This window comes from Microcaecilia unicolor, chromosome 13 (assembly GCF_901765095.1).
Source record: "Microcaecilia unicolor chromosome 13, aMicUni1.1, whole genome shotgun sequence".
Lineage (NCBI taxonomy): Eukaryota > Metazoa > Chordata > Amphibia > Gymnophiona > Siphonopidae > Microcaecilia > Microcaecilia unicolor.
Window position 1 is genome coordinate 93,707,764 of NC_044043.1, and position 25,487 is coordinate 93,733,250.

The following is a 25,487-nucleotide window of genomic DNA, read 5'->3' on the forward strand; positions in this document are numbered from 1 at the left end:
ATGGCTGCAGTGTAGTCATTTCCCAGTGCTTTAAATGCTAAATGAAACATCAGACAATTCGACTTCCTGCAGCTCATGAAAAATCGGTTGGTTTTTTTGGTGAATCATAGTTGAAATACACTCACTGCTTGACAGGACACCTTGTTTCTAGGGATGGACAGGGAGCAGCTGTTGGCTTTGATGTCTTGTTTCTTTACCACAAAACAAACAGAACCTGAAAAATAAAACAAAAAGAAAAAAATATCTGTCCTCTACTCCCCCCCCCCCCCACATGCTGCTGCTACCACTGTATTTAAAATCTGCCCTGCCCTCTGATACTGCAATCTTTACATGTGGTAGGGGTAATGGCAAGGGGGGAACTCACTTCTGCCCTTAAAAGAGCATGGGGGGGGGGGGGGGGGTAAGAAGGCAGTGAAAGGCTTAAAAAAAATAATAATAATAACTTAAGCAGTTGTTCCTGGGCTGCTTCCTTTTAACATTTTGGTAAGCAATAGTGTTGAAGGGCTGTCTGGTAAGGTTTGCCTCTTTGTGGATGATACCAAAACCTGCAATAGGGTAGACACCCCTGATGCGGTGGATAACATGAGGAAGGACTTAGCGAAGCTCGAAAAAATGGTCCAGAATGTGGTAGCTAGGTCAAGCCTTTAGGCTACAAAAACCCAAGGGAGGTGTACAGTATAGGGGTGGGTGGGTGAAGTACTACTGTGCTTGAAAGAGGAGCAGAACTTGGGTGAGAATGTATGTGATGGTCTTAAGGTGACCAAAGGCGACAGTGAAGGCTAGAAGGACGCTTGGGTGCACAGAGAGGAGTGGCCAGTAGGAGGTGATGATGCCCCTGTCTAAGACTCCGGTTAGACCTTATTTAGACTATTGTGTCTAATTCTGGAGATGCAACTTCAAAAAGATATAAATAGGATGGAGTCCGTTCAGAGGGCGGCTACTAAAATGGTCAGTGGTCTTCATTCTAAAGCATATGGGGACAGACTGAATGAACTCAATATGTGTACTTTGGAAGAAAGGAGGGAGAAATGAGACGAGCAGGGCAAGTGTTACTGTTGTAACTGCATTAAGCTTGCAGGGCTCTTTAGGCAGTTGGGTTGGTCAGATGATTTGCCTAGAGCTATCCAGTCTCTGGCCAGGCCAAGAGAGGGTCAGGAGAGATGGCGTGCAAGACCGTGCAACGATTTGGAGGCCAGGCACATGGACAAGGGCTTCTGTTCTGTTCATCTCTTCAATACCTCCATCACAAGCAGTGTGTTAAGTGGAAGCCCCGGTTTCAACAGGAGAGATGGCGTGCAAGACCGTGCAACGATTTGGAGGTAGAAGAGGCCAGGCACATGGACAAGGGCTTCTGTTCTGTTCATCTCTTCAATACCTCCATCACAAGCAGTGTGTTAAGTGGAAGCCCCAGTTTCAACAACTAAAAAATGTACCCTTCTGAGGGATGTTCAGTAAGGAAACCTTTGCTTAGAAGTCAGATGCAATGAAATCCCAAATTCTAATGGCCAAAGGATAGCTCAAGTCTAAAAGCACAAGTAGTGGCACTATGCTAAAAAAAAAAAAAAAAAAAAAGTCATTTTGGAAATGGTGTCTAAAGAGCTGGCAAATTAATCACTGGCTTTTGGCCACCAAGTCACTTAATCTGCAGTGTACTAGGAACCTGCAGCTTAAAAGTGAAGCTTGACAATTTTTTTGCCCTCTTAGAAGAATGTCAGGAGTGGTAGATCTTACCAGAACTGAGAGGCTGGAACAAAATGAAATGGATACAGGAAAGAGGAAAAAAAAAAAGCTTCACGTAGGAAAGGAACATGTCTCAAAAATGCCAGCCTACAGCACTGAACAATAACCTTTTAAAGACAAGTGTCCTGGCTTGTTATCAAGTAGATTTCTTTGAAAATACGAAGTAGAAAAATGAAGCCCTGAAGGATACCTTCTAATAGCAATAAATTCTCAAGCTGAAATTCATCGAAACTGAGCCCTGGTTGATAATCAGAGTTCTTAACACTGTCAAATAATTAATACCCCGTCGACTCCTCTGCCACCACCCAGGCTTCCCTCTCTGTGCTACAATGAAAAAGGAGGCATCCTTATAGCTCTTTAGATTTCCAGTACATGTCACAGCAGGTTTTAAAAAGCAGCAGCTGAGGCTAGAAAGAGAGCCTGGAAGTTATACCTGCTTCAGTCACACAGTCCAGCAAAGACCCTGACATTACAGACAGAAAAGGTAACTTGTCTTACAAATTAATCTCTCATGAAACAGCTGAGACTCCTCCGTAGGCAAAGCTTGAGGTCCCTTTTGAAAGGTAGAGAAATCACAGAAGACTTCAGGATTTCCAGGCCTCGTTACGGTTTGCTTTTGCAGGTGAGAGAAGTTAATAAGAATGAGATGAGTAAGGCCCCCCCCCCTCTTCTCAAACACCACCGTGACCCCAGACTATTGAGGTCCAGGCACTGGGTAAATCAGGCCAGAATAGACTTGACCCTGGCACCAAGAGTTTATCATTTTTTTTAGATTACTGGACAACACAGAGCTCAGTGTCCTTACTGCTACTTTCACCCTGCGAGTCCCGTCTTCATCGACATTTTGGTTGGCTCATCCGTCCTCAGTGTTGACCGAGGAGCTTAGCATTAGGCTGCAAAGGACCCCCTCAAAGCAGCAGCTGGAGAGAACCATAAACGGGGGTTAAGGGTCCCTGGGTTGTCCGGAGGGAAAGCAGAGAGTCCCAAAACTGCACAACAACAACAAAAAAAATAAAATAAGATTTTTAAAAAAGGGGGCAGGTTTGGGAGTGAGTCCTGGAGCTGGGGTTAGGAGTCCTTGAGCATGCTTATCCTGGCGTAAATCTTCAGTGCGGGACCCAGCTTTATGTTCATGGTACTCATCAAATGGTCCTCTTTTAGCAGCAACAGCGCCTGGCCGTCAATCTCCTGAGCGCGGAATTCCTCGGAGATCTCTTGGCACCCTGAGCGAGAAAATGCAAGAAAATTACTCTGTGGTGCTCTTACAGCACAGACCCAACAGTCTCCCCAAATTGTACGGTAGGATGTCATTCCAGCTGCTTTTGACCTAGAACAACAAAGGGCATTAGTCACTTTGCCCGTCCATTTCATACAAGGCAGTTTTCAAAGCTGGTTACAAGGGTAAGGGATGGAAAACTGGCTCTCTGACCCCTTTGCCTAAAACAAGGTGGTGGATTCCACTTCAAAGGAAGTGTTCTGGGTAGGATCAGAAAATAACACCCACAGATTTCAGATGCATAAACTCAAAGGGACTTTGCATAAAAGTATAAAGCTTGAAAACTTCACCCAGGGTGCAGTTGTTAGCTCCGGAACAAAATCAATCCATTGCAAAGAGAAAGCATGAGTGAAATTATGAGACTGTAACGGGATGTCATTGCATGCTACTCTAGCCATTCTGCCATTGTCAGCAGTGTCCTGGAACACCCCCAAAAATGAATTTGCATACACTATCACCACTGTGCAAAGTTCTCTCTTATCCTGAAAACCCCAAAGGGCTGGCTGCGTCCCAAGGACTGGGGAGAGCCACCAGATCAGTGCACCCCGACTGCATGCAAAAAATCATATGTCTAACAAAGGACCGTACTGGATTCTCTTGGATCGTGTTACACAGTGACCCACACACCTGGCAAAGAGCGGATAAATTCATACACATCCTCTACGTTCCACTTTGCGGGGTCACTGGGCAGGAAATGATGCCCCATCCCAACCAGGTCTCTCACGTGCACGTCGGGAAGCTCCAGGTCTCGTTCAGCCTGCTGGCGATGAGAGATGGAGGAGCTGACGGACAAGGGGGACAGCGGCTCCTCGTAGCTGGAGTTGTCTGAGCAGCGGCTGGAGTCCTCCTGACTGTGGTTCAGTTTCATTGCCGCTGACGTTACAGAGAGGGGCACAGAGCCCATTGAAGAGAGGGAACCAAGAGGCTGCAAAGGAATACAAGGAAACATCAGCAGTGAGCCACGTCAGGGAAGGGGCTGGGGGAGGCGGGTGTAGTAAGCCACAGCCAAAGAAGGAGCACAGGGGATAGGCAGAGTGAGGCATCACCAGGGAAGGAACACGGGAAAGATGAGCAGCGTAAGGCATAAGTACATAAGTAATGCCACACTGGGAAAAGACCAAGGGTCCATCGAGCCCAGCATCCTGTCCACAACAGCGGCCAATCCAGCATCATCAGGAAAGGAGTACAGGAGTAGGCCAGGCACACTACCATGTGGGTCAGTCCAGGGGCGTAGCTACGTGGGGCCACGGGGGCCTGGGCCCCCCGTAGATTTGGTCCTGGACCCCCTGCCGATGACCCTCTTGACCCCCCCTCCCGCTAGCCGAGGTCCTCTTCTTCCGGCGCAAGGCTTCGTTCTGTTTCTGAGTCCGACGTCCTGCATGTACAACGTGTAGGACGTCAGACTCAGAAACAGAACGAAGGAAGGAAGAAGAGGACCTCGGCTGGCGGGGGTTGGGGTCCCCCCCCCCAGCAAAGGTAGGCAACGGCGGGGGAGGGTGGGAGGGGGGTCGAGAGGGTCGTCGGCAGGAGGGGGGGCTAAAATGTGCCCCCTCACCTTGGGCTCTGGACCCTCCTCCCGCCGAAGTCTGGCTACGCCCCTGGTTCAGTCCATTTAGGGGGTGTTTTACTAAGGCGCGCTCATGTTTTTAGTGCACGCTAAACGTTAGAAACGCCCATAGGAATGCACTGGCATCTATGTTTAGCGCACGCCTATTTTAGACGTGAGTGTGCCTTAGTAAAACACCCCCATAAAGAATTGAAAATTTTTTTTAAAAATTAAATCTATTCAAGATGCAAGGGAGAAATACACTACATAAGGGAGGTTCAACAACATTAAAGTAGCAAGGGAGAGGCAACACAGAAACGAAACATTGACTGGTCACATTCGTCTGATCTGAATCAGCTAATCAGGCTTTTTTTTTTTTTTTTAATGGATTGACCCTTGTGCTTCCTCCATCTCAAGTGGAGTGGAAGTGGCATCACCCTGGCAACAGCACCTCATGCCTTTATTCCTAATTCCCAGGGAATGTCCCCCAGTGCACCTATAGTCTCAGTTGGTGTCATGCACCAGCTCTCCTTCTAGAACCTTTGCAATCCCTTCATCTGGCCAGCAGGTGGCACCATTTAGTGATGACTGGACTCCTCCCTCATCCTTCACCCCCACGGCTGGGACTACCATTCCCACCCTCATCCAAACCGGAGCAGGCAAGGCCGGACTCTGCAACTGAACTTGGGTCCTCTGTTTAACGTTTCGGTGAAATTGCAAGGGCAGAGCAGTTCAATACGTTCCAGTACTCCAGAATCTCTCTTTTTTTCCATGTTACCTGTTTCTTGGAGTCCTTACTGAGGGTCTGCAAGCTCCCCTTCCATGCTCTCCTTCGCCCATGCTTCATGCTACCTGTTTTCTGCATCTTACTGCGGTCTGGATGGAAGAGTCCCACCCGCTTCGTGCAGCCAACATTATATCTGTTAAATAAAATAAACACAAAAATGAAACAAAAGCCCCAAACAAAAATCTTTATTACGCAATACAGGTGTACTGGTGGGCAGGGGCGTATCTGTGTGGGGCCACAGGGGCCTGGGCCCCCGCAGATTTCGCCCTGGACCCCCCTACAACAGACCCTCTCCACCTCCCCCTCCCGCCCGCCACCAACCCGTCGCCGATCTTTGCTGGCGGGGGACCCCAAGCCCCCGCCAGCCGAAGTCCTATCTTCCGTGCAGGATGCAAGTTTCAACGCTTCCTGTTCTTCTGAGTCTGACGTCCTGCACGTACAACGTGCAGAACGTCAGACTCAGAATTTGGAATTCAGTCTGACGTCCTGCGCGTTGTACGTGCAGGACGTCAGACTCAGAAGAACAGGAAGCGTTGAAACTTGCAGCGGCGCAGCCTGCATGGAAGAGAGGACCTCGGCTGGCGGGGGGTTGGGGTCCCCCGCCAGCAAAGGTAAGTGACAGCAGCGGGGGGGGGGGGGGGGTCCGGAAATGGCGGGGGGGGGGGGGGGGATCGGTGGTGCCGGGGGGGGGGGGGGCTAAAATGTGCCCCCTCCCTCTGGCTCTGGCCCCCCCTACCGCCCGAGTCCAGATACGCCCCTGCTGGTGGGCCACAAGGAAATCAGCTTTGTCTGACACACACATACACTTCTAGTTAAAGGAGACCTGTTAAATGTCTAGCTGGATGACTCTAGGGGTGTTAAAGTGACAGCACTAGCTGCACTGTTCATAACATACAGCTGCATTTTCCATCTCACAGATAGGCTGCAGAGAATACCTTCTCCTGCTTTAGACTTAGCCTGGCCTCAGAATGACATCCTATAGTATATCTCCTATCAAACTGAGCTCTCTTTTTCATCAAGCACTGCCATTTCCTCCCCTTTGAACTTCGTGGGTGTGGCTTGGATCTCTTTCAGGGAGAGGAAAACTAACAACTTATAGCAGCAGCTTCAGAGAGCATTTTCCATCTCACAGATAGGCTGCAGAGAATACCTTCTCCTGCTTTAGACTTAGCCTGGCCTCAGAATGACATCCTATAGTATATCTCCTATCAAACTGAGCTCTCTTTTTCATCAAGCACTGCCATTTCCTCCCCTTTGAACTTCGTGGGTGTGGCTTGGATCTCTTTCAGGGAGAGAAAACTAACAACTTATAGCAGCAGCTTCAGAGAGCATTTTCCATCTCACAGATAGGCTGCAGAGAATACCTTCTCCTGCTTCCACCCACCCTACCCCTCTACCCACCCACCCCTAGAGTGACATGTCTTATATAACCTCCCTATCAACCCACTCATTACTTTACCTCACCCATTTCTATTCTTCTATCACCTTCTCCCACTACTCCAACCAGAGTTACACCTAATCACACTGACCACCCTTCAACATCTTCTGTCCTTCTGTGACTGTTCTCTTGTGCTTGACTGCTTAAATATTTTAAATTTAAATGCTTTACTTTTTGTCTATTAGATTGTAAGCTCTTTGAGCAGGGACTGTCTTTCTTCTGTGTTTGTACAGCGCTGCGTACACTTTGTAGCGCTCTAGAAATGTTAAATAGTAGTAGTAGTAGTATTTCTTAGCCCTTGTTTTCCTTTTCTTCTATATCCTAGTGTCAAAGTTGGAGAATTCTGCTTACTTGCTTGGGGTGAATGGATTCTTTTGGCAGATGACAGTGGTGTCCTTCAGTCCACCAGCTGGGGGCCTTGGTAGTCGGTCAGATTTGGCTGCATCTTTTGTGGCCAAGTAATGAGGGGGGGGGGGGGGGGCTGCCTCTTTGCCCCAATCCAGGGGCCAGGATGGGTGACGACAGAGAGAGTTGCAACCAAGGAAGTTTAATTCACAGGAGACGGCGGGAGCATGCTTGGCCCATTATCTGGCCTGAAGCCTGTAGGCTGAGATTGCTACCATACAAAGTAATGTATTTTGAGTGTATCAAGATGGTGGCTGCCTAGGGGGAGCAATTAAACCTCCTTGGCTGTCGATGGCTTCAGCCTTGTCATGTGATGTTGTCTCTTGTCAATCAAACATCCTTGGTTGCAACAGGTGGCCAGGAAGGACATACTGAGTGTCAGAGGAGGCCAGGGGGTGGTGGTGGGGAGGGTAGAACGAGAGTGTGAGGAGAAGGAAACTTCTTCATGATCAGAATGCCGGTGTCCTTGTTATTCACTTCAGTTGACAATACACACTGTTTTAGGGATCTGAACAGAATATTTGCTTGAAATGTCCCAAGGGCCCCACTGTACTGTGGTCCTCAGGAAACATGCTTGGAAGGATCAGGGAGAAGAAAGCCTTCTTCTGGGTAATGTTTCCAAATGGATTAATTTTGTACATAGTATAATAGGAATAAACTTCACCCCATGCCAGGTATGCTGGAGATGAACTCAATCTCTCCGATTTATGGTTAATGTTCGAATTTTCCTATGCGGGGATATGACAAAATACGGATCACACAGGATCTGGGGTTCCTAGACTTCTGCAAAGTGGTTGGGGAAAATCTTACAGGTCGATATTCAAAGCGATTTAACTGGCCAGTTAAATTGCCTGTTTGGTGGTAACGGCTAAGTTTCAGCAGCACTTAAATCAGTTAGCCGGCCCTGGAAACCTGGAAATTCAATGCTGGTGCTCGGTCATGGGCCCGGCATTGAATTTCCTGGATTAACACCGGCAGCAGTCAGCAAAATGCTGATCACCGCCAGCTGAATATCGGCCCCTTAACTTTTTGTTTTCAGTAATTCTAAATCTCACCCAACAGCATTGTAGAATCGTAACTGAACCACAGCTCACACGCATTCCTTCATGGCACAACGTCCCATCAGAGACTCTGCAAACGGATAGTCCAACCAAGACCTGTATATATACAACTCATTTCAACACCAACTTGTCTGGAATAAATCTCCTGCTTTCATCAACCAGCCTGCCTCCTCTTCCTCTTTCACGTCTGAGCTGATTTATGTTTTCAGAAACACACGGAAAAAAAGCTTGTGTGTCATGCAGAGTGTCGGGAGGTGAGGCAGATATGCTGTACCATGTACCACCTACCTCTTCGCACAAGCCATGGAACAAAACCGTTTTGACCTCTTAAACTTGTATTCAAAATCCACTCGGCCGCACAGTTCACATTTCAATTTTGGAGGGTCCCCCTCGTTTTTGGACTCTAAAAGACAATAAAACGCCAAAGCTTAGATGGATTAATGAACTAGGCATGCTGACAGCCAGTTCAAAACAATCTTTAATATGATCTCAGTATAATTAATAGTTTATAGGATATATTTTAGATAAGTTATTGAGAAAGGAACTGAAACGCCCAGGCCAGAATATGATCCATCCCCTATGTATTTTTACAAAAGATTATGGAATGTGACACCCTTTGTAAAATATCTATGAGGGAAAAGCAAATACATAAAAATAGCCATACTGGGTCAGACCAATGGTCCATCTAGCCCAGTATCCTGCTTCCAACTGTGGCCAAATTAGGTCACAAGTACCTGAAAGAATCCCAAACAGTAGCAAGATTCATGCTACTGATCCCAGGGATAAGCAGTGGCTTTCCCATGTCTATCTCAATAGCAGACTGTGGACTTTTCCTCCAGGAACTTGTCCAAACCTTTTCTTTTTAACCCAGATACACTAACCGCTGATACCACATACTCTAGCAATGAGTTCCAGAGCTTAACTATTCACTGAGTGAAAAAAACATTTCCTCCTGTTCGTTTTAAAAGTAGTCCAAACACAAGAGAAAACCAAAAACTTCCACAAAACCGCCCAAGAAAGAAAATTCAAGGGGTGGAAGAAATAAAAAGCATCAAGGTGATCCACAGTTGAAAAAAGTCAATTTCTTTATTGACCGTACAAGTCCCAGACAAGCGTACTCAACACAGGTCGTGTTTCGGCTCGACAGCCTTCATCAGGAGTAAACTTTTAAACAAAGACATAAAATAAATAAACACAGAAATAAATACATAACCATAAACACATGAATACAATTTAAAAATATAAAAGAGGATCATTAACATGAATGAATATATATGTGTATATGTGACTTACAAAATAAATCTAAATTGACACCAAGGGCACTGTTTACTAAGGTGTGCTAGCTAGCGTTTTTAGCATGTGTGAAAAATCAGTGCACGCTAACGCTAGAGACACCTATAGGAATATATTTATAGCATTTATATCCCACAATATTCCTACCCATGGGCAGGCTCAATGTGGCGTACAACAGTTTATAAAAACATACAATTCAGCAAACAATCAATGTCGTAAAAGGGAAAGGGAAATAGCTAAGGAGGGAATAGGGGAAAGAGTAGGGGTGAACAATGTGTCGCTATGTCAGTTGGAATTCAGAAGGAAGAGATGCCAAGCAGGTTAGAAGCGTATGCTCTACCAAAAAGGAAGGTCTTGAGGTGCTTCTTGAAGGTCGGGTGATCAGGAGTAAGTCTGACCAATTGGGGTAGCCCATTCCACAATTGAGTGCTGAGATAGGAGAAGGAGGATGCATAGGTTGTCTTATACTTGAGGCCACAAAAAACTGGGTAATGGAGATTTAGGTACGGACGAGCTGATTTGTGAGAGTTCCTAGGCGGCAGGTTAATTAGGGTGTCCATATAAGCAGGAGCTTCACCATAGATGATTTTGTGCACCAAAGTGCAAATTTTAAAAGCGATTCGGTCCTTCACAGGAAGCCAGTGCAGCTTCTCACGCAGTGGTCTCGAACTATCAAATCTCGATTTATCAAAGATGAGCCTAGCCGCTGTGTTCTGGGCAGTTTGTAGTTTTTTTTAGGAGTGTATCTGTGCATCCCCATAAATTCCATTGCAGTAATCAAGGCGGCTTATAACTAGGGATTGAAGTAAGCTGCGGAATACTTCTCTAGGGAAATAAGGTTGTATACGCTTAAGCTTCCAAAGAGTGAAGAATATTTGCTTGGTTGTAGAGTTCGCTTGCTGCTCCAGGGTTAAGGTTCTATCAACAATGACACCTAAAATTTTTAGGGACTCCGAGATTGGCAAGACAAGCTCAGGAGTGATTAACGTTGGGGACGTGAATTTGCTATATGGAGAGGAGAGAATTAGACAATGAGTTTTCTCAGCGTTGAGTTTGAATTTAAATGAGTTGGCCCAGTCAAGCATGGTGTGTAATATAGGTGTTTCTAGCATTAACACATGCTAACGCGCGCGCTACAAAGTTCTGTGATTAAAAATCCAACAAATAAAAACATGAGAATAAAACTTCTTAAGTGCCCTAGTTTTTGTACTTTTTGAAAGATTACGTGTACCCATTGTACACCACTCAGTATTTTGTAGACCTCTATCGTATCCCTCCTCAGAAGGTCTCTTTTCCACGCTGAAGAGCCCTAACCTCTTTAGCCTTTCCTTATACGAGAGAAGTTCCAACCCCTTAATCATTTTGGTCACCCTTCTTTGAACTTTTTCTAATTCTGCTATATCTTTTTTAAGATACGGAAACCAGAGCTGCATGCATTATGCAAGGTGTGGTCGCATCATGGAACGATACAGAGGCATTATAATATTCTTTGTCTTATTTTCTATCCCTTTCCTAATAATTCCTAGCACCCTGTTTGCTTTCTTGGCTGCCGCCACACACTGGGAATAAGATTTCAGCGTTATTGTCCATGACGACACCTAGATCTTTTTTCTTGGTTGACTCCTCCTATGGTGGAACTTACCGTCAAATAGTTATGATTTGGATTATTCTTCCCAATGTGCATCACTTTGCATTTGTTCACATTAAATCTCATTTTTCATTTGGATGCCCAGTATTCCAACTTCCTAAGGTCTTCCTGCAATTTTTCACAATCCAAATGCATTTTAACACTGAATAATTTTGTGTCGTCTGCAAATTTAAATCACCTCATTCGTCATTCCCTTTTCCAGATCATTAATATGTTAAACAGTACCAGTCCCAATACAGACAGATCCCAGTGGCACTCCACTATTCACCCCTCCTCCACTGAGAGAATTGACCATTTAACCCCGCCCTCTGTCTTCTGTCCATTAACCAATTTCTAATCTACAACAGAACATTGCCTTCTGTTCCATGGGTTTTAAATTTTCTCAGAAGTCTCTCATGAGGGACTTGTCGAACGCTGTCTGAAAATCTAGATACACTACATCAACCGGCTCACCTTTGTCCACATGTTTATTCGCGCCTTCAAAGAAATGTAGTAAACTGGTGAGGCAAGACTTCCCTACAGAAAAAGGCCCAAGTGCATTCAATCAGTGCACCACTGTGTTGTTTTTTTTTTTTTAAATCGGGTGCATTGATTTGTTTGTCTTAAGCACTTGCCTGTTTCTGTTTTATTAAGATGATTGGTGGCAGAGTATGTCATTAATGATACTCACCATCAGTGGCGTAGCTACGTGGGGCCACGGAGGCCTGGGCCCCCATAGATTTGGCCCTGGACCCCCCTGCCGACGACCCTCTCGACCCCCCCCCTTTCCGCCGCCAACCCTCCCCTGCCGCCGCCTACCTTTGCTGGCGGGGGACCCCAACTCCCGCCAGCCGAGGTTCTCTTCTTCCGGCGCAAGACTTCATTCTGTTTCTGTGAGTCTGACGTCCAGATTCACAGAAACAGAACTTAGCCTTGCAGATCAGCCAGCAACGCGGCCGCTGTTTCTGTGAGTCTGACAGAACTTAGCCTTGCAGATCAGCCAGCAACGCGGCCGCTGTTTCTGTGAGTCTGGCAGATCAGCCAGCAACGCAGCCGCTGTTTCTGTGAGTCTGACAGAACTTAGCTTTGCAGATCAGCTAGCAATGCGGCCGCTGGCTGATCTGCAAGGCTTTGTTCTGTTTCTGTGAGTCTGAGGACGTCAGACTCACAGAAACAGAACGAAGCCTTGCACCGGAAGAAGAGGACCTTGGCTGGCGGGAGTTGGGGTCCCCCGCCAGCAAAGGTAGCTGAAGGCGGCGGGAGGGGGGGGTCGAGAGGGTTGGCAGCGGGAGGGGGGGGGGGTCAAGAGGGTCGGTGGTGGGAGGGAGGTCAAAGCTGGTGGTGGTGGTGGTGGCAGGGGGGGGGGGGGTCGGCGGCGCTGGGGGAGGCTAAAATGTGCCCCCTCACCTTGGGCTCTGGACCCCGGTCCCGCCGAAGTCTGGCTACGCCCCTGCTCACCATTGTCTAATGCATGTTGTATATGATCATACGTGTTCATGGTTCAGTCTGTATGTGTCATTTTAGGCTTTCATTTTAATTATGTATGTAATTAAGACGATTAAGGTATCCATTTTTATGAATATGTTGCTTTATTCCCATATATTTATATTTGTTTCTTTGTTCTATTGCCCCTGACACAGCCCCGCTGTGGGCGAAACACAGCCTGTGTTGAGCAGTTTGAATCTGTCTTTGTTCTAATAAATACATGGTTTGACTCTTTTCCATCTGGTCTGCTTGCTTTTTTGCCACCAGTTTGGATTCTGCAGATCGTTTGCCCTGTTGTTTGAAAGAAGGGTTACAGTCCCTCTCCTTCTGCAGTTTGTCCCATGTGCTGAAATGGAAAAACAACCCCCCCCCCCCCCAAAAAAAAAAAAAACAGACTGAGTACTCGCAAAGCGTGCAGCGCCATGCTGAGTAAGTGTAATACACGGCTGTCTCTGTAGCACATTACTGACAGTCCCTGATTTATAAAGCATGAACATTTCAATGAATCCAGCAGGCCGGGTGGGCTCAGCTCAAACGCAGTATAAGGTAACAAGGAAGAGCAGAATTCAAGTTGCCTGTCTAACATGGTAAAGCTGGAGGCAGGCAAGCGGTAGAGGGGAATCGCTGGGCCTCAGGAGGGAACTGAACTGCTGGCTCTTTCAGGCACACGAATCCCAGTCCAACAAGAGAGACAATCCATTTCACTCGGGCAACCATCCTAGAGACAGGGTATGATACATACCTGTAGCAGTTGTTCTCCGAGGACAGCAGGCTGATTGTTCTCACGACTGGGTGACGTCCGCGGCAGCCCCCACCAACCGGAAAGAAGCTTCGCGGGACGGTCGGCACGCAGGGCACGCCCACCGCGCATGCGCGGCCGTCCTCCCGCCCGTGCGCGACCGCTCCCGCCAGTTGAATGACTAGCAAAAGATGAAACACACAACTCCAAAGGGGAGGAGGGAGGGTAGGTGAGAACAATCAGCCTGCTGTCCTCGGAGAACAACTGCTACAGGTATGTATCATACCCTTTCTCCGAGGACAAGCAGGCTGCTTGTTCTCACGACTGGGGTATCCCTAGCTCTCAGGCTCACTCAAAACAAGAACCCAGGTCAATGGAACCTCGCAACGGCGAGGAAACAACAGGAATTGACCTACGAAGAACAACTAACTGAGAGTGCAGCCTGACCAGAATAAATTCGGGTCCTGGAGGGTGGAGTTGGATTTACACCCCAAACAGATTCTGCAGCACCGACTGCCCGAACCGACTGTCGCGTCGGGTATCCTGCTGGAGGCAGTAATGTGATGTGAATGTGTGGACAGATGACCACGTCGCAGCCTTGCAAATCTCTTCAATAGTGGCTGACTTCAAGTGGGCCACTGACGCTGCCATGGCTCTGACACTATGAGCCGTGACATGACCCTCAAGAGTCAGCCCAGCCTGGGCGTAAGTGAAGGAAATGCAATCTGCTAGCCAATTGGAGATGGTGCGTTTCCCGACAGCGACCCCTAGCCTGTTAGGGTCGAAAGAAATAAACAATTGGGCGGACTGTCTGTTGGGCTGTGTCCGCTCCAAGTAGAAGGCCAATGCTCTCTTGCAGTCCAATGTGTGCAACTGACGTTCAGCAGGGCGGGTATGCGGCCTGGGGAAGAATGTTGGCAAGACAATTGACTGGTTAAGATGGAACTCCGACACCACCTTCGGCAGGAACTTTGGGTGAGTGCGGAGCACTACTCTGTTGTGATGAAATTTAGTATATGGAGCATGAGCTACTAGGGCTTGAAGCTCACTGACCCTACGAGCTGAAGTAACTGCCACCAAGAAAATGACCTTCCAGGTCAAGTACTTCAGATGGCAGGAATTCAGTGGCTCAAAAGGAGGTTTCATCAGCTGGGTGAGGACGACGTTGAGATCCCATGACACAGTAGGAGGCTTGATAGGGGGCTTTGACAAAAACAAGCCTCTCATGAATCGAACGACTAAAGGCTCTCCAGAGATGGCTTTACCTTCCACACGATAATGGTAAGCACTAATCGCACTAAGGTGATTCCTTACTGAGTTGGTCTTGAGGCCAGACTCTGATAAGTGCAGAAGGTATTCAAGCAGGTTCTGTGCAGGGCAAGAACGAGGTTCTAGGGCCTTGCTCTCACACCACACGACAAACCTCCTCCACTTGAAAAAGTAACTCTTTTTAGTGGAATCCTTCCTAGAGGCAAGCAAGACCCGGGAGACACCCTCAGACAGACCCAACGCAGCGAAGTCTACGCCCTCAACATCCAGGCCGTGAGAGCCAGGGATTGAAGGTTGGGGTGCAGCAACGCTCCGTCGTTCTGCGAAATGAGAGTCGGAAAACACTCCAATCTCCACGGTTCTTCTGAGGACAACTCCAGAAGAAGAGGGAACCAGATCTGACGGGGCCAAAAGGGCGCTATCAGAATCATGGTGCCGCGGTCTTGCTTGAGCTTCAGTAAGGTCTTCCCCACCAAAGGTATGGGAGGATAAGCATACAGGAGGCCGGTCCCCCAATGAAGGAGAAAGGCATCTGACGCTAGCCTGCCGTGTGTCTGAAGTCTGGAACAGAACAGAGGCAGCTTGTGGTTGGTCTGAGAGGCGAAAAGATCCACCGAGGGGGTGCCCCACTCTCGGAAGATCTTGCGTACCACTCTGGAATGGAGCGACCACTCGTGCGGTTGCATGACTCTGCTCAGTCTGTCGGCCAGACTGTTGTTTACGCCTGCCAGGTACGTGGCTTGGAGAAGCATGCCGAACCGACACGCCCAACGCCACATACCGACGGCTTCCTGACACAGGGGGCGAGATCCGGTGCCCCCCTGCTTGTTGACGTAATACATTGCAACCTGATTGTCTGTCCGAATTTGGATAATTTGGCAGGACAGCCGATCTCTGAAAGCCTTCAGTGCGTTCCAGATCGCTCGGAGCTCCAGGAGGTTGATCTGCAGATCCTTTTCCTGGAGGGACCACAGACCCTGGGTGTGAAGCCCATCGACATGGGCTCCCCACCCCAGGCGAGATGCATCCGTCGTCAGCACTTTCGTGGGCTGCGGAATTTGGAATGGACGTCCCAGGGTCAAATTGGTCCGTATGGTCCACCAGAGCAGTGAAGTGCGGCAACTGGTGGAGAGGCGGATGACATCCTCTAGATTCCCGGTGGCTTGGAACCACTGGGAAGCTAGGGTCCATTGAGCAGATCTCATATGAAGACGAGCCATGGGAGTCACATGAACTGTGGAGGCCATATGACCCAGAAGTCTCAACATCTGCCGAGCTGTGATCTGCTGAGACGCTCTGGTCCGCGAAGCCAGGGCCAAGAGATTGGTGGCCCTCGCTTCGGGAAGGTAGGCCTGAGCCATCTGGGAATTCAGCAGCGCTCCTATGAATTCCAGAGACTGAGTTGGCTGGAGATGGGACTTTGGGTAATTTATCACAAACCCCAGCAGCTCCAGAAGTTGAATAGTGCACTGCATCGACCGGAGGGCTCCTGCCTCCGAGGTGTTCTTGACCAGCCAATCGTCAAGATAAGGGAACACGTGCACTCCCAGCTTGCGTAGGTAGGCCGCTACCACCACGAGGCACTTTGTAAACACTCGTGGGGCAGAGGCGAGCCCAAAGGGCAGCACACAATACTGAAAGTGCCGTGCGCCCAGGCGGAATCTGAGATACTGTCTGTGAGCTGGCAGTATCGGGATGTGAGTGTATGCGTCCTTTAAATCCAGGGAACATAGCCAATCGTTTTTCTGAATCATTGGCAGAAGGGTGCCCAAGGAAAGCATCCTGAACTTTTCTTTGACCAGGAATTTGTTCAGGCCTCTCAGGTCTAGGATGGGACGCATCCCCCCTGTTTTCTTTTCCACAAGGAAGTACCTGGAATAGAATCCCTGCCCTTCCTGCCCGGGTGGTACGGGCTCGACCGCATTGGCGCTGAGAAGGGCGGAGAGTTCCTCTGCAAGTACCTGCTTGTGATGGGAGCTGAAAGACTGAGCTCCCGGAGGACAATTTGGAGGCAGGGAGGCCAAATTCAGGGCGTATCCGTACCGCACTATTTGGAGAACCCACTGGTCGGAGGTTATGAGAGGCCACCTTTGGTGAAAAAATTTTAACCTCCCTCCGACCGGCAGGTCGTCCGGTACGGACACTTGTAGGGCGGCTATGTTCCCATGGATCCAGTCAAAAGCCCGTCCCCGGCTTTTGCTGTGGAGGCGCAGGGGGCTGCTTAGGCGCACGCTGTTGACGGGAACGAGCGCGCTGGGGCTGTCCCTGTGCCTGACGAGGCCTTCGGGCCGGCTGGTTGTACCTACGCTTCGCAAAAGAATAGGGTGCAGCCTGCCGGGCCCGGGAAAAAACGCCCGCCCGCGGGGGCGGGTGCTGAAGGCGCCCGGTGGGAGAGCTTGTCGAGAGCGGTTTCCCGCTGATGCAGTTGGTCAACCATCTGCTCGACCTTCTCGCCAAAAATATTATCCCCCCGGCAAGGGACGTCAGCCAGTCTCTGCTGGGTGCGGTTGTCCAGGTCAGAGGCACGCAGCCATGAGAGCCTGCGCATCACTATACCTTGGGCCGCAGCACGAGATGCCACGTCACAGGTGTCAAAAATCCCCCTGGACAGGAACTTTCTGCACGCCTTCAGCTGCCTGACCACCTCCTGATAAGGCCTGGACTGCTCCGGCGGGAGCTTATCGACCAGGTCCGCCAGCTGTTGCACATTGGTCCGCATGTGGATGCTCATATAGAGCAGGTAAGATTGGATGCGGGTCACGAGCATGGAGGATTGGTAGGCCTTCCTCCCAAATGAGTCCAGAGTGCGAGACTCCCGCCCCGGGGGCGCCGAGGCGGTATCCCTCGAACTCCGTGCCCTCTTGAGAGCAGAATCCACGACCGCTGAGTCATGGGGCAACTGGGGCCGCATGAGCTCTGGGTCAGAGTGGATCCTGTACTGGGACTCTGCTTTCTTGGGAATGGTGGGGTTAGTTAGTGGTCGCACCCAGTTCCGAAGCAGCGTCTCCTTCAGGACATTGTGCAGCGGTACCGTGGAGGACTCTCTAGGTGGTGATGGATAGTCGAGGACCTCGAGCATCTCGGCCCTCGGCTCTTCCACAGAGACCACGGGAAAGGGAATGCTTATGGACATATCCCGCACAAAGGAGGCAAAGGAGAGACTCTCAGGAGGTGAGAGCTTCCTCTCCGGTGATGGCGTGGGGTCCGAGGGGAGGCCCGTAGACTCCTCTGAGGAGAAATATCTCGGGTCTTCCTCTTCCCCCCACGAGTCCTCATCCTCGGTATCGGACATTAGCTCATGTAGCTGAGTCCGGTACCGGGCCCGGCTCGACGTCGAGGCACCGAGGCCTCGGTGTCGTCGAGCGGTGGACTCCCGCGCCGGCGGGGACGGAGCTCCCTCCATCGACGTCGACGGGGACTCCACCTGCGTGGCGGTCGAGACCGGCACCGCAAGCGGCGGCGGTGTCGACAGCCCCGGCGCCGGGCTAGAGCTCGCCGGCGCCACAGTCATCGGCGCCGGGGGCGCAAGCACCCCCGACGCCGGCACAGCCTGGCGCATCAGCCCTTCCAGGATCCCCGGAAGGATGGCTCTGAGGCACTCGTCCAGGCCCGCTGCCGGGAAAGGCGGTGGGGCCGGTAAGGGTGTCGGTGCCAGAGGCTGCTGGGGGCCAGGAGACGGCACCGAGGTGCCGGAACCCCGACGCGTCGGTACCTCCACCACCGACGGAGATCTCTCCTCTCTACGATGACGCTTCGGCGTCGACTCCCCTTCAGGGTGCACCGAGGGCTCCCGGTGACGGCGCTTCTTGTCCTTTTTCCGGTGCACGTCACCGGCGCCGGAGGGCATGGAGGAGGAGGAGGTCGATCCCCCTCGGTCTCGAGGTACCGGGTCCGACAGGGTTCGGTCCCGTGGCTCACGAGCTGAGGGAGTGACCGGGGCCGACAGCCCACGCGGCCTCTCAACCCCACTCTCACCGGCGGACCGGCGGGCCGACGGGACCTGTTCTCCTGGGGTCGCTGCCATCGGTGCCGATGTCTCGGGCATCGATACCGGTACCGAAGATCCGGCCTTCGATACCGATGCCGTCGAGGTCGACGTCGAGGGGCCGGCGCAAGTTCCAAAAAGACGGTCCCGCAGAACTTGCCTCGCAACCTGAGTCCGTTTCCGGAGACCGAGACACAGCGCACACGACTTGAGATTGTGCTCCGGCCCGAGGCACTGGAGGCACCAAGCGTGGGTGTCGGTCTGCGAGATCGGCCGGCCGCAGCGACCACACTTTTTAAATCCACTCGGGACCTTCGAGGACATCGACGGAAAAATCGCGTCGGCGAAGTCAAAGTCGGCAATGGTGGCTAAAATCACACCACGAAAAAACTAGCCGACCGAGCGGCCACTAGGCCGCAACGAGGCGTCCCCGCGGGAAGCGAGGGAAAAGGGGAGCGCGTGCTCCACACGCGCAGTCTTTTTTCTTTTTTTTTTTTTTTTTTTTTTATAACAGAGAAATACTAAAAGGAAATTAAACGAAGCGCGATCCGCGTATACGCGATCGCAAGAATCCGGCGGCTGAAGTAGAGAGAGCGGCAAAGCACGACTCTCTCCAGGCGCGGAAAAAAAGGAACTGGCGGGAGCGGTCGCGCACGGGCGGGAGGACGGCCGCGCATGCGCGGTGGGCGTGCCCTGCGTGCCGACCGTCCCGCGAAGCTTCTTTCCGGTTGGTGGGGGCTGCCGCGGACGTCACCCAGTCGTGAGAACAAGCAGCCTGCTTGTCCTCGGAGAAATAAGGAGTTATAAAATGTCCCAACAGAAACCCCCCCACCAAGAGATATGGTAGGGGAATTTTAGCTGTCATTTAACCATAAGCTGAGCATACTGTCAGGCAGGAAGCTGCAGACTGACTTACTGATGGCTAATACACCCTCATAACGTAGATGAGCTGAATGAATTTTGCAAATATACATTAATATCCAGTCACCCAGAAATGAGCCTCACTCTTACTGGCAAAAGACTTCAGAAACATTAAGGGGTCCTTTCACCAAGCTGCTGGAGCCGTTTTTCCCACGTTCCAGGGCCCTTTTTAAAGCAGCGGGTAAAAAGCCCCCAGACTACGGTTACCATATTTTCTCCTCTGAAAAAGAGGACACATGTCACGCCCCCTGTCCCGATCCTGCTCCGCCCACACCACGTCCCTTTTGCATCCTCGCCCAACCCTTTCTTGCTCTCACCCCGCCCCGTCACATATTCCTCTCCCCCCCGGGTCACATATTCCCCTCACCTGCCCCCCCCCCCCCCGTCACCTTCCCTCCCCTTACTTACTATCTACTGCCCTGGTGGTCTAGTGACCTCTTTGAGGCAGGAAAGAGCCCCCTCTTTCTTGCCCGGAGCGCTGCCTTTGCCCTGCATCCTGTTGCTGTGACAATCTCGGGATTCAAAATGGCCGCCGAGAGTTGAGGTCTTGCAAGGCCGCTTCAACTCTCGGCGGCCATTTTGAATCCCGAGACCGTCACACAGCAACAGGATGCAGGGCAAGGGCAGCGCTTCGGGCAGGAAAGAGGGGGCTCTTTCCTGCCTCAAAGAGGTCACTAGACCACCAGGGCAGTAGATAGTAAGTAAGGGGAGGGGAGGCTAGGATAGGTCTGCCCCGCCGCCTGCTTGTCCAGAAATCTGGACAAATGGGCGGACTGGCAAAACCCGCCCGGACGCCCAGACATGTCCTCAAAAAGAGGACATGTCCGGGTAAATCCGGACGTATGGTAACCCTACCCCAGACAAACATGGCCATGTGGTAAGAGAACTCTTATCGTGTGGCCATGCGGCGGGGAGCCCTTACCCCCACCCACTAAGGTGGTGATAAGGGCTCCGGCGGTGATGTCTGGTTACAGCAGCGCAAGTCATTTCCAGGGGGGGTTTCTTTTTCCCCCAGAAATGGCGTGCGCTGGGGGCAGAACTACCGACGATGGCCGCATTAGGTTAGCAGTAGTCCCAATTTAGCATTTGGTAAGCCCGCATTGGGCTGACCGATGCTTTGTTAAAGACCCCCTAAGTGCAGCCACTTCTGTGGTGTATGAGGAATGCAAACTACATTGACAGCTAAAGTGAAAAAAACCCCCCAAAAATCACTTTAGAAAACCAGATCACTGTACCAGTGACTTCATAGTAAGAATCCTGAAAGGTAACTTTAAAACAATACAGGAACGTAAAACCTTTGAAGTCAGAATGATTGAATATTTTGACACCCAACAGACAGGACTTAACAAGGATCTAGGTTTTCTAGCACATTATAAACCATAAAGTTGTATTGCTCTGTTTATCACCCTCCCCATTCTGTTAGACTATCACTGAAATGCTTTGATGTTCCCATGCATACCTCCTACCCACCCCCACCCTGTTAGACTGCCAATGAATTGCTTGGATGTTTCACTTATATATACTGTCATCTACCACATTTGCTTATTTCCAATCTGACGAAGAAGGGCAACCTTCAAGAAATGTATTAAGTTATGTCCAATAAAAAAGGTATCATCTTATTTTCTTTTCCATGTTTTATTTTGTTTGATTTCTATTGATTACCTTTAAAAGTGGACTAACATGGCTACCACACCTCTCTAAACACCCAATTACAACTGGATACATTAAAGCCCATACTGTACTTTGAAGCAGAATTAGGACTTAACACAAAAAAAAAACCCAAATTCATAGACAGTGAAGATGAAAAAACCTTGGCCGTGGGAACAGAGGTGTTTCTGCTTTGGCAACTGAATGGGCTCATGATGGAAAAACACATGCCCCACTATTGTTCCGATACGCCGCGGAACCTTCCTACCAAGCAGAAAACGTGTAGACACATGACAAGAGCGGAACCAGCACCGTCGCTGCAGCTCCAGCCATAGCCTACCTTGCAGAAAGGGCTCCTCCATTTCAGAGTCGGTAGTGGTGGTGGTGGTGGCAGTGTCCTGCTGTGGTATTTTCTCAGCTAGAAGCCCCTGCTGGTATTTCTTCTTAAGACTCCCCACCAGCAGCGAAGACCGGCCCACCTAAGGGTGGAGAACAGAACGGAGATGTGTGTTTGTAGAAACATGAATTTTTGGATTCCAGTTCACATCTTTTTCAGAAGTGGCTCAAAGCAAGATACGTTTAAAACAAGCAAACAAAAAAAAAAGCACCACAGATTGGGAGGTGAGGAAAGGGGGATCATTTTCTGTAACTGAACATTGTAGCACAGGAGGATTTGGGATCCAGGAGAACCAAAGTGCTGTGCTTGATCCAGTCAGGGAAGTGAACATAAGTACCAAGACTGTTCTAGACCCTGAAAGTCATAAAGAACGATGTATTGGGGGGGGGGGGGGGGGGGGGGGTGGGGGGTGGGACGACAGTGTAGAATGACTCTCAGAACCGTAAGGAGGACTAGTACCATCTGGCATGCTGTAGGTCGACTGTGAAGTCACGTGTAGTATGTTTTCTCATGTATGGAATTTCACAACTATGTGTGTACACCTTTGCAATGTACTGCTCTGCATAAACCAATTTCTTAGGGATGGAAAACACATAGTAAAAATGCTGAACGGCCAAAGAGTTGACTATCTGGCCCCCATCAGCTTTTTCCCTGCGTCTGGTAGCGCTATACAAATGCTAATCTATATAAATAAATCCCACCTTGAACGTTCTGAAACTCCCTCCAACTGTGGCAGTGAAGTCCTGAACTGCTGTAGTCCTCCTGGCTATTCGGACTACTCACCACCGCCCTCAGCCACGCCCCTTCTGCGACCTACGCCACGCCCCAACTGGACATAAAAAGCACCATGAACGTTCTGAACCACACTTTGAAGCTTCAAAAGTTCGTATGTTCGAAGCTCTGTAACCACTTTTAACCACAGTACATCTGGGCGCCGCCATGATCTGAAACGAGCGTCACAGCTGCAACACACCAATAGGAATACAACAAGGGAGGAGCGTCTGAGGCGAAGGCGTCAGTCGCCGTTGCCACGCAACGGAATGCAATCACGCGTCATGCACCTATCAAACAAAAGAAGGGGCGGACCTACGGCTCACTCAATACGTGCGCCTCCATCGTTCCCATGCACCTATCAAAGAACTCAAAGAAAAGGAAGGAGCTCTGAAGCCTCGAAAAACACAGTCTCTGGGCCCCACCCTCGCGTCAAACGTTATGACGTTGAGGGCGGAGCAATTCACCAATATCGACGACGGGTGGGGGGGGGGCCACAGGAAAAACAACTCATACAACGCACCTCCGTTCAGAACCATCTCAGACTGCCAGGTCCCTGCAGCCGCTCAGCCTCTCTCCTTACATCACTGCCCCTGGAGAAAACCCCGGAGAAGCACAGCCAACGACGTCAAAGGGGAGAGGAGGAGCACCTGCACAGACGACCAATGTGAGATGACTAAAACAAGTTCCCTAACACTCAAAAAAACTAGCGCTTGCATGCTGATGCAGCAAAGGTGTCAAAGGTATGTCCTCAAGAACAAGACGCTGAGACCGCCTGTCAGCCTGATCTCCTTTTGATGAAACTCAGGATTTCTACGAAAAGGTGAAAATGCAGCCTGAACACTGACAACATCGCAAAACAATACACTTAATTCATCTCGAGGGCACCATACGTCTTTCTTTTTACTGTTAGCAACTGCACGAAAATGTCGTCCTCACACTATCATTGATCTGCCTTCTGGCACGAGCCACCAATTAAAAAAAAAAACACTAAACAGTAGCTACGATCGGCCTAGGAGAGAGGCAGGTCTTTTTCATTGTTGTTGCTGCTGCTTTTCAACACTCAAGCGACGCAGACAGGCTGTCCCGAGACCACAGATACGATCAACAGCAGCACACATCACAGAAGGCAGGTCAGAGAAGTTTCTCACAAGGAGTTGATGCCTGGCTGCACCTCAGTAACATCACATGTGGCACACAGAACAAGGAGAGTGGCAGACTCCCTCAAATACAACCCCCCCTCCCACAGCTGCCTCTCACTGCATCTCTAACATCCAAACTAACCTCTCTCTCACTCTCTCTAGAACACACACACACAAGGGACAAGAAGGAGATGAGAGGGGAGGAAAAAAAAACCATCAGTACACACTCCCTTTCACTATCTCACTATCTCTCTCTCTCTTAACTGCCTATAACTGAGGTTGTGTTCTGCTATGGAACATTTTGCTGCTGTCTTCCCATTTTGAACCCTAGCCTTGCACACTCTCTTTCACAGACACACATACATATACACACTCTCACTCTCTCACTTAAATCACTCTCACAGTCTCTCTTTCACACAGACACACACACACTTTCACTGTCTCTCTCTTCAACACACTCACTCTCACACACACATACACTTTCTCTGACTCTCTCTCTCTCTCTCTCTCTCACACACACACACACATATACACATTCTCACTACACTTGAGAAATAAAAACAAAATAAACCGTTGTATTCAGACACACACACACAAGGGACACGGAGGAGATGAGAGGGGAGGAAAAAAAACACCACATGCACACTCTTTCTCACTCTCTCTCACTCTCAACTGCCTATAAGGAGCAACTGATCCTCCACTGTCACAGGGACTACTAGCATCTCTCTCTCTCACACACACACACACACACACACACACACACACGGGACACGGAGGGGATGGAAGACAAAAAAAGAATCATTGGGTATGGAGGGGACGGCAGGGGAGATAAGGTAACAACTGGCTCAAATGGTTGTGCTCTGCTATGTAAACTTTTGCTGCTGTCTCTCCATTTTGACACTAGCCTCGCACATTTTCTTTCACACAGACACGCGCACACACACACACACATATTCACACTCTCTCACACAGACACACACACACACACACTTTCTCTGTCTCATACATACACAGACACAAATACATACACACACTTTCACTGTCTCTGTCTTCCACATACTCACTCTCACACACACACGGCTGGAGTGGGGGCAGGGGAGCGAGGAGAATCGCTGGGTGGCTACAGGGGGGAAAGGGGACAGAGGAGAATCGCTGGGTGCCTGGAAGGGGAGCAGGGGACACAGAACAATCGCTGAGTGGCTGGAAAGGCGGGCAGGGGACACAGGAGACAGTCTCACTCTCTCTCTCTCACACACACACACACACACACACACTCACACATTCATTCTATCTCTCTCTCTCACACACACACAGTCACTGTCAAACACACTCTATCAAACATACACACTCCGAGGAAAACCTTGCTAGAGCCCGTTTCATTTCTGTCAGAAACGGGCCTTTTTTACTAGTAATAATAATAATCTTTTGGGTCTCTAACTCAACTGAAAAACTTCAGCTCTCAAAATTACAGCTTCCACCCTCCCTCCAGCAGATGGCGCTGCTGCACAATGGCTGGGATTCCATCCTTCACAGGGGCTGCAAACACTGCCTTTATAGCATCCCTAAACCTGAGGACAGGCCAGCTCCACTAAACCAATGGAGCTCGGCCAGGAGATGACTTCTTTAAATTGCAGACTACCTTTTATCGCACAAAATGCATGCTCAAGGCATCAAGAAAATACACTGGAAACGACGTTTTAAAAATACAGTATACATAAATAAATATTTTCTAATAAAAAAATAAACACTTTTGCAACCTTTAAGTCTAAATATCTGTCTTAAAAAGACTGCTGAGGTTAAGTCCATGGGTGTGAGAAGATGCCTGATGTCTCTACATGGTGGCTGTGACCATGATAATTTCCTGGCAAGTTGCCAGCATATTGATCTTTAAGGGGACAGTCACCGCAGTGTGCAGCCTTTCACTTCTAAGCTCACTGGTTCAGATCTAGATCAGGTAC

The 25,487-nt window shown here is 49.7% G+C and overlaps 1 protein-coding gene across 3 annotated transcripts in view; it reads right to left on the reverse strand.

The window, feature by feature from the left end:
- Positions 1–2,084: 2,084 nt before the first annotated feature.
- Positions 2,085–25,487, reverse strand: part of PHC2 (polyhomeotic homolog 2) — a 292,890-nt gene continuing 269,487 nt past the window's right edge. For all 3 annotated transcript variants that reach the window (XM_030185734.1, XM_030185731.1, XM_030185733.1), the window contains 5 exons: positions 21,560–21,698; positions 8,542–8,656; positions 5,341–5,482; positions 3,644–3,941; positions 2,085–2,963 (listed from right to left, as the gene is read on the reverse strand). In XM_030185734.1, coding sequence (XP_030041594.1) covers positions 2,809–2,963; positions 3,644–3,941; positions 5,341–5,482; positions 8,542–8,656; positions 21,560–21,698 — 849 coding nt within the window. In that variant the 3' untranslated portion in view covers positions 2,085–2,808. The remainder of the gene's footprint in view (positions 2,964–3,643; positions 3,942–5,340; positions 5,483–8,541; positions 8,657–21,559; positions 21,699–25,487) is intronic.